The following is a 13,092-nucleotide window of genomic DNA, read 5'->3' on the forward strand; positions in this document are numbered from 1 at the left end:
CATTTACTTTCACACAAGTATTCTCTGCAGCTTCATCTGCCTCTGTGCTCCTTGATGAATTCTCTCAGTGGCTGCCTGATTGCTACTATGCATCTGAATGTTCACCAGCTTTGTATTTAAACTGTGTCCCTGGCACAGTTGATGAAGGCTTTCTAAGCCTCCTCTTTCAAGGTCCTGTTCTCTCTTGTGTATCACTAATTAGCTCATATTATAAGCTACCATATTGCTGGATATTTTTCCAAGATAATTTTTGCAATAAGATTTTCAAGTGACTGAATTTTTTGAGATAATAATCTCCTATTTCTTCATACTTTCGATTACCTTTGTTGGAAGTTTATCTTTCCATTTTCCATTCCTAGAATGTCATGTGGGTATCCCCAGCTACTGGTAACACTAATAAACCTCCCAAAGCACACAGCAGGCCTTTCTCCATCACAGCTAGTAGAAGGGTTTAGTTTGTTTTCCTTCTTTATTTAGCCCCGGAGCCAGGTTGTACTTTTGCTATCATGATCTAAGGAACAAGCTACTAAACATGTCCTTCTTTCCTCTTCATCTGCTCAGGGGAATGGGAATCTAAGACTATGCTCCGATTTTTTTGTTCTCTGCTTCGACACCTTTCGAGAGGTCTGTGTGCCAAATCCTTCCTTTCTGATTGCACGTCCCTGCGTGATCCACCTTTCAGTGGCACCAGGCACGCAAAACACAGCCACACACAGGCGTTACGCAGGGAAGGCCCAAACAACGCAGCATTTGCATCATAATCCTTCTTCCACCTCTGCCACTCACCATTGCTAAGCCTTACGTGGGAGGGTATGTCTCTGACAGCCAGATTTTTAAGAGGCACTTGCGCACCTATTAATAAAAACAGGCACCTTGCAGAGTTTTCTCAGGAAGGCATTAGAAAGTACTTCACTGTCTGATTCCCATGGATTTTATTGCAATCTGAGTAATAAGAGTCACTTCTGAAAATGCCATTTGGTGCCCCTCTGTATCCTTATGAGCCTCTAATGCCTTTAAACATTTGGCCATTGAGTTTCCAGACGTGACCTGCTGGGTAATCACACTGTAGCACACCTCCCGATTAGGGGGCCATTTACTCTAACGGTGGTGTGCAGTTTTCTGAACTAGACACTGCCAACTCTCATCCCATTTACTTAGGCCACGAAACAGCCAAATCCGACTTCTTCACGCTCCCACTCCAATCTGGCATCCTCTGAGTACCACTTACCACTATTGATGTTTTCAGCTCAACAGCAACAGCTCTTCTCTTCCAAGGGACAGTTCAGCCCCAGCTACCAGCCAGCGGGGAAAAGCGGCTGCATGAAGGCACGCTGAAGACCCCCTCTGGATACCTCTGTGCTAATTCCTGCTTCTTTGTGCCCATTAGTAGCACAGCAACATCACCTGTACTGCAGCTCATGCTGTGCCACTTGTTTTTACCATCAGCTATTCTGGTGTAGTAAGTGGTTATGTACCCATGGGCTGTGTAGTAATATAAAAGGACGGTTTGCTTTTTATCTGTGAGTAGAACAGCCTCCTTATGACCACTGAAACGCAACTCCCCCCACCGCCCCCGACACTTAAGCTAATGTCTTACAAAACCTTGTAACTCATGAGCTTCATAACTCCTTAAAAATTATCTGTTTCTTCCTCCCACTCTCCATGTTGGCTGTTACAAGGAGACTTTACATGAGGGCCAAGAATGAAGAAAGGCTCTCTCTGCACAAAGGTATCTTGGGGCTTGGCTAAACTTGATCTAGTCCTAGTGGCAGCGTGGTCCTCTGGAGCAAAACAGCAGTGGAGCACAGGGTCTCTGCTCTCCATCCCCACACAGCAGTTCAAACACCATTTTTAGATGCTTAAGTCAGTCACAGCACCAGGCACTGTTCAGGTGTCCTGCAAAATGAGAGCGCCAAAGCCAGCTGACAAAGATGAACTTTGCAGATGACTGTCAAGCCTGAAGGTCAGCATTTCCTGGTGAGCACAAACATTCCGACTTCCTCAGAAATCACTGAAATGTCTAAGCTCAGATGGATCTCGTTCCTCCTCCAACTGATCAGTATTATTTGCAAGAGAACTACAGGAGCATCAAAACAAATTGCACTTTAATGTATATGTAATGATATATTTCTATTACAGTTTATAGCATATACTCCTGGGTAAATAATACACTGTTGAAATGTTGCTACCTCTTGTGTCAGCTCTGACATATATTTAAAAGCAACCAGCCTGGCAAAACACTACTGACAAGCCCACAGAGACTGGGAAATTAAAGGTAATAACCACTCATCTGGGCTGAAACTTTATCTCAAATTTATTCCCTCTCTTCCCATCCACACGTCTATGAAAGCATATGAATTAGTAGTCTGGACTTCCACCATACACTATCTTTTTCTCTCCCTTGTAGATTTACTTTAGATTTTCACCAGTGCTTTAAGGCCTCATTTGTGGTTTAATTTGAAAAGACATGGTGCCTGTAGGGATTAGTGAAGTGCCTTGCAAAAGCATGGGACACAGTTTTGGAGGGGAACAGGAGTCACGAAGACAGTGATTAAAACTAGGAACAGAGTACAATGATACTGCAGGTTGCAGCAGCCTTCACTGAAAAATAATTGCTGCTGCTATCAGACGAGTGTTCTTATCATCTAGAAAATCACCAAGCAGAAATCTCTATTTTGACTTCAAAGCAAATCCAGCACTGTCTCACCAGAGGGCACTTATGACATTCATTAATTCACAGGAAAATTTCTTTTAATGTCTTGAATGCATATTTACAGCTTACTTTACTTTAAATTTCTCTTTAATATTACTTTAAAATAAGAGAAAAACACTCAAACATTCAACTCGCATAGGCTGACATACCATCCTCTGGAAATATCACAAAAAACAGGCTAATGGTCTTTAAGATTCCTGTGACTCGTTTCTCTAATTCGCTGACTCCATAAAACAATGACTGTGACAATCACTCCAGGCCTTAATGTTCCTAGAAATAATGTATTAGCACTTAATGCATGGTAGTGCCACCAAGTATTGATGAAAAGCGTTACATGGAAGATCAAGTAGCCTCATCAAATGCTAATTACCAAAGTGGGAGCTGAAACGGACTTAGCAATTCTAGAGTAAGACTTTTTCTTCTATAATGGCATGTGTGTAAAAAACAAACAAATGTGCGCGATAACAGCTGCAGCTGCATAAATAGCTGCATAAATACACAGTTCCTTCCTGCAAAAAATGGAGCTAAATTTATACGATTCAGCATTTACTGAGGGGTTCTTAGAACCTGTAAGTATCTGCGGCTGTGGATAAAGGTGAGGCAGAATATTATGCCAGCCTCTTCTAGCACCACATTAGCCCTGATTATTTTTTGGCTTATAGTAGGCCCATAACTCTAGACCATGTCTTCTGTGAATAGCTCATGGAGCTACATAGAGAGCTGGAGAAGTCACATAAACGTATTTTCTGAGCTTCCGTTTCCACTATCCTGCAATCTAAGGATGGCTGCAAGTTGGCGAAAAAAAAACAACAAACAAATATTTTTTGTCATCATCTTCCAAATGTTCATGTGACATTACCATCCATAAAAGCACTGATTATTCTAGTTTGCAGCTTCTCAGTTCTCCCAAATGAGGACTAATTAAGCATCATGTGGATGAGCATCATGAGAATTATATTTTATTCAGCCTTGTTTCTCTCTCAGACTAACCCTTTCAGCACTGAGCACCAGTGTCTAGCTCTCCACCATGAGATTTTAAATGGTTTTATACTAAATAGTTTCTTGCAATTCTGGGATCAAAGAACATGAAAAATTAAATGCAGAGTGACAGGAAAGCTTAAAGTGAAAGTTTGACCTCTAAAAGATGTTAATTTAATCCCACGTTGATAATTATCCTTTTGATAACTGCACAACAAACTCATTGGGGTCCTGTGCAACGCCTCCTGTAAGAAGTCCCCCTCCAGGGAGACAGTAGTTGTAAACAAATAAACAAAAAATCCAAACAAAAATAAAAGGGAAAATTCACACTGTAGTCATTTCTGTTCAAATGTCATGCATGTACACATAGTGTGTGCCGGGTGGACAGGATTTTGTGGTATAGTGTAAATACCAAGAGTGCGCCTTACTTGCTCTTGAGGCTTCCAAATCAGTAGTTGACTGGCAGGTAGTGTAAAGCCTCAGGATTAGCCCTGTGCAAAAATGATTTCAGTGGCAAAATGTTTTTGCGTTACTACCCTGAGGAGCATCTGGAAAAAAAATATTTTGTTTTTGTTTTACAGGCAATGGGATTTCACGCACAGTTGAATAACCCTTCTAAAGCACAACCTTCTCTTCCTAGATCCTGTAAAAAATTTTATTTTGTAGTTCTTGAAAAATCTTTCAAGATGTATTTGTGATGAGGTGAATTATAGGATAAAGAGAAGACACTGTCTCTAAACTGGTAGTTTCTGAAAGGCAATTTTGCTTTGACCTGGATTCTTGGTAGCTTATGTAATCAGTCAATAGATTGAGTCAGCTCATGCGTCTCATTTGCAACAGTTTTGACAGATAATGTAATATGTCCCAATATGCGCAGAGTACGTTCAAAGACCTGTTGGTAGTCAAAAAAAAAAAAAATGCAGCTTACATACCTGCCCAAAATGCTCTGCTTAAAAAAAAATAATTAACTCCTTCTCACCTCCAAAACCCTCAACAAGAGTTCTTTACAAAGCTATTTAAAACAGAGATGCAATGAATAGGCAATGTTTGGAACCAGTTCTAAACAATTCAGAATAGAACTGGGAACGTACAAAGACCATGGAGTAGTTTAGGTTTGATTTCAGCAGCCTTATGCTCTTTTCATGACATATTTGGATCTAAATGACAGAAACACAGGTTGGACTAATTACTTCTCTTTTGCCATTTTGACCAGTGCCGCTTCCTGAGATAGCTGCCCTTGGTTTCAGCTCGCTCACTCTCATTAATGGATGTCCAGGCAGCTCTCATTCACAGCCAGCAGCAGAGCAGGTTGGACAGAATTTGGACTCTGGGCCAAAGATGAAAAATATCCAAATTTCTCTTCTTTTCTGAGAACCTGTTGTGCACTTGAAAATTCAAGGTTCATATTTATTCTCCGGATTTTATGTATAATCTGTATGCTTCTCATGGTCAGCACATTTAGGTTATCAGGCAAGGCTCAACCAGACTTCTGCTATTACATTTTCTCAGCTAAAATTCAGCACTTCTAAATAACTGATAAGGAGTCACACTTCCAAATGATTTATATAGCGAGACACTTCAATGAACATTTTTCATGTCAAATACTGTCGCTGTTTGGGACTGGGAGCGTGCAAGACATTGTTCTCAGCTTTTCCTGAACATGTGGCCTCTGGTTAGGAGCCTGTACGAACACTTGCAGATACAAATGGACTTCTTGTGCATGGTGATGAGTTGTTCAAAACACACATAGAAGCTCCTTCTGCGGGGAGGATCCTTTCTTCCTCACTCAGCTGTTATCCTGGTGTGCACAGAGCCACACTTCATTATTCATGAGATGCATTTTCTGTCAAAAACCAGGGGATTTGGAGCAGTGCTGACCTATGACCTTTCCAAATAGCAGGGAAGAATAATTCATAAGGGATGAAAATGGAAGCAAGACGAGCCATCTGAGGCCTAGGCACGATTAGTGTCCAGGAGGACCTTCCCTGCTCCCCAGGGAGGCTCAGTTACAAACTGCTCCTCTGCACCCATACCCGAATTCAGCTTCAGCTGCATCACAGGCCTGCAGCACTACTTACATCTTCAATAAAAATCCATTTTGCCAGCACGATAGGACATTCTACATGATGGACAGGCACTATTGCCTTTTAGATGGAGGTCTTATGTTTAATGAGTGATACTCAGCATGCAACAAAAAGCACACGAGAAGTAAATTTGGCTGCAAGCGAAACGAAGATCCCAACATCACCTCTTTGAAAAATAAATGCTTTGTATCCTGGCTATTGTAGTCTTCCAGAGACTATTCTAGTCAGCTGAGGTGTCTTGAAGTTGATTCTTCTACCTTTGAGCACTCCTACATTTGCAGTCAGTGAAGATACTTTTTAGACCATCACTCGTTTCAAAATGCACCTTGGCTTTTGCGAAACAGCTGAGTTGGTTCTGCTTAAAAAATAACGAATGTGTTATGCAAGGCCTATAGTCTTCAATTATTAAATTAATGATATGCAGAAGTACTTTCAAAACATGTGATTTCATACTCTGGTCTGCATGTCAGTGCTCAATATGCAAAAATCTGTGCCCTCCTGGAGAAGCAGGAGGCTTATAATAGTCTAACAACTCATAAAAACATGTCAGCTCGGCATGAAAGTCTGGTTTCAATTCACAAAAATTGACAAAAGCCACAGGAATATAGTACCATGCATGAAATCACTTCTAAGGGGTGGAATATATTCCACATTTACTGACACATCTGAAATTTGCACCTAAATTTTAAGTTCCTAGAGTAAGAAACCCTCAATGTCTCTGTTTCTTCTCATGTCAGCAGAGAGAAAGCAGGTGCCCCAGATGCAGGCGCCTCAGGTCCTCAAGGAAAATGGATGCTTGTTTTAAGAAGACTGTTTTGCGAGGCACCAGCCAGTTGCCTGAGGTAGGTGACTGGATGCCATTCAAGAACTCCTGTAACTGAATTCTGCTTGTTCAAAGGACAGTCTATAGGAAAACTGTGTTGAACTTCTAAAAAACTTAGAACCTCCCTGCAAGCTAAATACCAATCCTGATATGTACCAGAGAAGCTCATACCTACTAAACTGAACAAAATTCCTTTATTTCTTTTTATAAGGAGATCTATTAAATAAACAATGATAAAGTGCCTGGAAAATTCAAGAATGTGGTATAAAGACACAATAAACCAAACTGAGATGCTAATGTTGAAAAGAAAGGCATGAATTTGCTGATAGTCAGCACTGAAACTGTAAATTTGTTGTTTCCCCTATAAGAAATATGCTTTGGCTGAATTTGCTGCCGCAAACTAGCAGGGGCCTGAGATGGTTACAGAGAGAACCACTCAAGGGCGGTTTCTCTTCAAGCAAGGAAAGAAAGGTGAGACATCTTCCTGCAGCAGAGCTCTCTGGTAAGTTTGGCAGCTACACACACAGCTGTCCTACCAACCTGCCCATGCTCTCAGCAACGCCCCTGAGCACTTCTGAAGCAGCAGTAGAGTCAGGTTGTCAAGATGTCAAACCCCAAACAAGATGTACAGGACATTTACCTTAAAAATGCCGAACACATTTTAGAGCAAAACGATCCAAAGACAAGATTCTCACTGCCTCGAACTCCTTGATGTAAGAGCTCAGGGGCCCTTTGTTTATGCTACTTCGGCTGGCGTTCAGCCATGTGAATAAAAGAAAAATGCTGAACTGATTTTCTGTCTAAGGCTGCATCATTAATTGTTTCAGAGCCATGTCAGGTCTTAGCAGATGGTAAAGAAAGAACTGAATTTCTGACATTTTTAACTAAAGTGTAACCCCTATTATTATGGGATTAATAGATATATAAATATAGCTGCACAATTTTAATGTAAATTTTGTAAGAGGCAAATTCTGGACTCTTTGTAGACCTAACTAAGAAGGCTGAAAGCAGGTGAATTCATGTTGGTAGCTCTTGTGATTTTATTGCTACTCATACAACAGTGAAGCACTTTTCTGAAGGCTGCTCCTACAGCAAAGAGAATATAGTGAGAACATCAGCTCCACTTTATTTCCCAACAGGTCCACATTCCTAGCAAAATTTGCAAAAGAAAATACTTAAATCCCTCAAACGAGAAAGCAAATAGTAAGGCCCCCAAAAGCAGAGACATGTATTCATACATGCAAATGCCACACTTGGGGTGACTGGGTACTTGGGGCTGCAATAATGCTTTTGACAGAGGGAGATCTCTTTTCACTGAGGTTTATCCGAATGACCAAGGCTCTTTCTCCCCTCCCTGGATTGTGGCCAAGACAGTTTTGGCCAGCAGTGACGGAGGCATGTGCTCAGCTGCTTTCTCCGCAAGCCTGCTTTACGCCCTGAGGCAGAAGAACCACTCCCCAAACCTGTTCCCACCATGGGCACACTGGAGTGGCTTCGTTATACCCCAGCCCTAGCTGTGCTTCTGACCATGACACCAATTACGTGTCTTCCCATCTGCTGCAAAGGACCCAACCAACCTTTTTGTGGGCTGGATTTTGATAATCATAAATTGTTACAGGGAACACAGGGCCCTTCTTGTCCCTTACCACTTGTGCCTAAATGTCACAATGGTCTGCGAAATGAGTGGGGTTTTGCACACCGGTTCTGTTAAAATGGGGGAGAACAGTCAAGACACTTTCTGCTTCATGGTCTGATTTTTGTGGTTTACTAGCTGAGAATGAGTCTCCACATGACTCTAGCAAAGAGTGTGCATGGTTTTTCCCTTGACTAGCACAAGGACTGAAAAGCCACAGTCTGTCACATCTCTCAAAAGTCCAAATGTGTCACTCTGAATGCCAAAAACCTGGGTGTCATTTACTTGACAAGCTTGGGACCCTCACTCATGTCTAGTGCTTGTGCTGCTTCACAGATGTCCCAGTACATCTTGGCACACGCGCTGCTTTGTGCAGAGGCCGTATCCACACCTTCACCCTCCTGCTGAGGGCTGAAAGGAGGGGGAAAACCTTACAGCACAAGCACCCTGCCTGGAAAAGGCAAGGGATTTTTTATCCCCGATGAATTTTATACTGACATTGCTACCCTGCAGGGTAGCAAATACATTCAGGGTAACAGGATCACTCAAAATTATTCTTTTCTATGGCGGAAAGAGATGCGACATAAGTTGCATTAGTTCGCCCTTCAAACAAATTCATAGAAACATAGAATCGTCTAGCTTGGAAGAGACCTTTCAGATCATTGAGTCCAACTGTTAACCTAGCACTTCCGAGTCCACCACTGAATCATGTCCCTAAGCACCACGTCTATTCATCTTTTAAATACCTCCAGGGACGGTGATTCAACCCCTTTCCTGGGCAGCCTGTTCCAATGTTTGATAACCCTTTCTGTGAAGAAATTTTTCCTCATATCCATCCTAAACCTCCCCTGTCACAACTTGAGGCCATTTCCTCTTGTCCTATCACCTGTTACTTGGGAGAAGAGACCAACCCCCACCTCGCTACAACCTCCTTTCAGGTAGTTGCAAAGAGCAAAAGGTCTCCCCTCAGCCTCCTTTTCTCCAGGCTGAACAACCCCAGCTCCCTCAGACTCTCCTCACAGGACTTGTTCACCAGACCCCTCACCAGCTTTGTTGCCCTTTTCTGGACACACTCCAGCACCTCAATGTCTTGAAATTGTAGGATTACTTTTTTTAAAAACGTCTTCCATTATTGTGAATCAAATTTGTCCTTATCCTCTGTCTCCTCATGCCTGACCACTGATTAATGCAAGGATGGGAATGACAGATGCCAAGGACCACCACATCGGGACGACACTGCCATGCAACTGCTTCGTGCAAGGGTCAGCCATTTTGAGAGAGGCGAGGCAACGGCGAGCCAGGTCTTCTGGGCTGTGCACCGCCCACCAAAGGCACCCAAAACTCGCCTCTCCCCCCCGCCCCTTACCTGGGCTGGGGCACTGGAGGAGAGGTGGGTCAGGTCCCCGATCCTGGCGGCCGCCCGCGGGTCGCTGGAGCTGATGAGGACGGGGGCGCTGATCTCCATGGAGTGCCGGTTGCTGGCGGCCTGGGAGGACTTGTGCGTCATGCTGAGGGCGGTGAAGGAATGCCGCTTCTTGGCGTTCTTCTTGCCCTCTGCCTGCCGCTGGGCTGCCCCAGCTGCCCCGGCGCCGGTCAGCGTGGAGCACGGTGCCAGGCCCGCTGCTGCCGCTGACGCCGCCACTGCCGCCGTCTCCGTTGGCAGCGGCACGTCGCAGACGGAGGCAGCAGCCAAGCACGTCTTGTCCATTTCGATGAGCTGCTTGGCAGATTCATTGAGCTGCGTGTGGAGGAAAAGCAAAAGTTACAAAAAGGTTAAACAAAGGAAGAGAAGGTGCGATGTCAACGGCCCGTCACAGCTTGATGATGGCACCCACTGGACCTGCCTGGGCTTTTGTCCTTGAAGCTCCTTTCCTGGTGGCCTACACCGGTCCTGGCAAGGGGATGCTGCCCTGCAATGAACCATTGCGGCTGTTCCCCCAGGGCAGAGCGGGGTCTGGAGCGCCCTACGTGCCCGCATGCCTGCAGGGCTCATCACAGGGGGATTCTGCCCTGGAAAACAGGGCACTCAGGACAGGTCCCAAACCCAGCCTGGTTTTCTCGTCCATCCGTCACCTCTCAGTTGGCCAGGCAGGTCCCCAGGAGGCACACTAGCACACTTGGTTTCCCAAAACCTGCCCCAAACCCTCCACAGTGTTACTGTCTGTCTCCAGGGAGATGCCCAATTTATTTAATTTTCTGAAGCTGGGTGAGTTATTTCCAACCACTTCTTAATGCCATGAAAATCAAAAGAGAGGCAGAATAAGCATCCAGGAGAGTTAGGCTAGAACCTGGCATTGCAAGTTGGTGCACATCAAGCTATGACATTTAAAAACCGTCATTCGCTAGAATAGCTTGTCCCACGCCTGCAGTGGCAGAGTCAGGGGAAGGAGGCAGGAGCCCTTCCATCAGTGCCTCGCTATTCCCAGACCCATTATAGGCCTATACTTGACATTTGCCACACAGGGTTTTGATCCAGTACAGCTTCCAAATCCTTCCAAATCCATATCCTTGCCTCCCACCCAACACAGATTATCCAAATGCAGACGCAAACCGAGGGCACTTTTTCCAGCTGTGTCACTTCAACCAAGGAGGAGCATGATGGCCACTGGAAGACTTTCTCAGAGTCCAACTCGAAAAATTGATCTCACCAGTCCTCCCAAAGAGCTTAAAACTTGGCCTACAGCCCACGGAGACAGCAGAGCACCTGGACGTTCAGGCCAGTTTTCTGTTCCTCATTCAATCACAGATAACCTCATGCCTATATTTATAAATGCCAAAGGCGTGCTGGGTGGGACAACCCTGTCACTGAAGCCTCTTACGTCCTAGCCACCATAACTCATACAGGAAAGCTACACCTCACCTAGCTGGAGAGTTTTTAGGCGCATAGGGGTGCTACAGTCACTGATGATACATGAAGTGTGCTCTGAAGTCACCAACGCTTTCTGCACAGCTTTCATTGCCAATAGATCTTCCCTCAAGGGGTGCTAACAGATGAGGGAAAATGCCACAATTTGCCAACAGACCTTTATATTAAACTAGGATGCACCGCAATATGTTTGCATTTAATGAATAAAAACAACATATGAAAAAGGGAGCCACGGCTAACACATATGGGCTTTTGCGTACACTGCTATTCTGAGACCCACATAAACCAGAGGTGCATGTAGTACTATTCTGGACCAAAACCAGGCTATTTTTGTTTCTATAACCACTGTATGAATTATGGCAGCATCCAAGAAACTCAGTCGAGAACAAGGTCTTCTCAGGCTCTAAATAAAAAAAAAGAATAGTTGCTGCTCCAAGCAAAGACAATTTAGAAACCGAATACAAGTGAAAATCAAAGGGAAAAAGAGAGGGATGGGAAAGATAACTATAGAAGTGTGCAGTTAAACAAATGTGCAACTGAGTAGTTTTTATGACTCCCAACCACTGGGAGTGGTAAATATAAATAAGAAATAGATCTTGCGAGCCTTATGCCAGTCCTCCTAAGTTCGCGCACTTCCACAAGGACTCATTCTGAGTAACAGGCAATAAAGCCACTAACACCTAGAAAGTAAACATCAACTTGCAGGATCCTTCATTCTGTGACAGCTTCCACCAAGTCAACCAAGAGCCTCCAATTAATGATGCTCCACTACTGTCAGAGCTGCTGGGAGTCCTGCAACCATTCAATTAGCAGGACGTTTTCCCAGCTGCACTCTCCAACTTGAGACCATGCTTACAGCCACAGCCAGCATAGTGCACTCCACCTGCCAATTTTTGCCAATCACAGCTGATCCCATTTCAGATTCTTCAAGAATGTCCATTATTTCCCACTTCATCATGCTCTAAATTGGTACAACCTAATATTTGCCAGCAGGCTCCAAGTTGCAAGGAAACCAGATGGTTCCCCTCCCTTAAGTAGGTGTTACAGCTCCGCTTACCCAGTTGATGGAGATAGTCTATCCGAATTATTTGAAATATTAAGGAGAAAAGGAGAAAGACATCAAATATGCATGATTCTTTTCTACAGCAGAGGGTGAGGAAATACTTTGCCAGTCAACAGCAAGCAGGATAAGAATATATTTTAACTCTTTGACGTAAGAAAATATAGAGTTAAAAAAAAAAGTATTTAGAACTTCCTGATTTTACAACAATGCTCCATATGAACAATGAAGTACTCCAGCTCTTAATATCAAAACTCTGATTCCTCTTGTAAGAATTAGATTGTAAATCCCAATGGCTAGAATCCAATTTAACACCAAAGCTGTTCTTTTTAAAACAACAAAATCAATTACTTTTTTGTTCAAAGCAAAACCTAGTTAAAAAGGTCAATAAGAGAGTTAGCATCTAAACATGGAGTGATAAAAAATAGCCCTGTGTTGATATAAACAAAGTCATTCTCGATATCAGTAGAAGATTAAAGGCAAAAGAAAACCCCTCCCCCAAACAGTCAAGCTAATGAACTTTTTGGGAATGTCAGAGTCTTCCTGAAATACTGGGAAAAAATTATTTTGGGCTGCCAAGATAAAAAATACTTTGGAGCTCTACCACTTTATTTTTGTAAAGAACTGTTTTTAAACAGCTTTGCCCAGCTTTTGTTGGAAAGTCCTTCCCAAATAGGCTGTGAATATCAGAGAAAAGGTTCTGCTTACTACTTTGTAAAAGCAAAAGTTGCTGTCTCTTCACAAAGAACTTTCAGAAACCCCTTTTTAAACATAAACATGATTACAAATTTCTTATTTTAAACTCTGACTATGTAAACAAGCATTGCTTTCTGGTGTCTGTCATCGGATCTTCATGCAGATCTGCTTCCAGAGGAGAAGCTTAATGGAAAGTTCTGACCCGCAGTCAGTCTCAGGAATTTGACATTTCTGGAAGG

General features: G+C 43.4%; 1 protein-coding gene across 1 annotated transcript in view; it reads right to left on the reverse strand.

The window, feature by feature from the left end:
• SH3RF3 (SH3 domain containing ring finger 3) overlaps positions 1–13,092 on the reverse strand; it is a 251,374-nt gene that overhangs the window by 52,469 nt on the left and 185,813 nt on the right. Inside the window, exon 4 of the mRNA XM_054203839.1 lies at positions 9,598–9,969. Coding sequence (XP_054059814.1) covers positions 9,598–9,969 — 372 coding nt within the window. The remainder of the gene's footprint in view (positions 1–9,597; positions 9,970–13,092) is intronic.

This window comes from Rissa tridactyla, chromosome 1, assembly GCF_028500815.1.
Source record: "Rissa tridactyla isolate bRisTri1 chromosome 1, bRisTri1.patW.cur.20221130, whole genome shotgun sequence".
Lineage (NCBI taxonomy): Eukaryota > Metazoa > Chordata > Aves > Charadriiformes > Laridae > Rissa > Rissa tridactyla.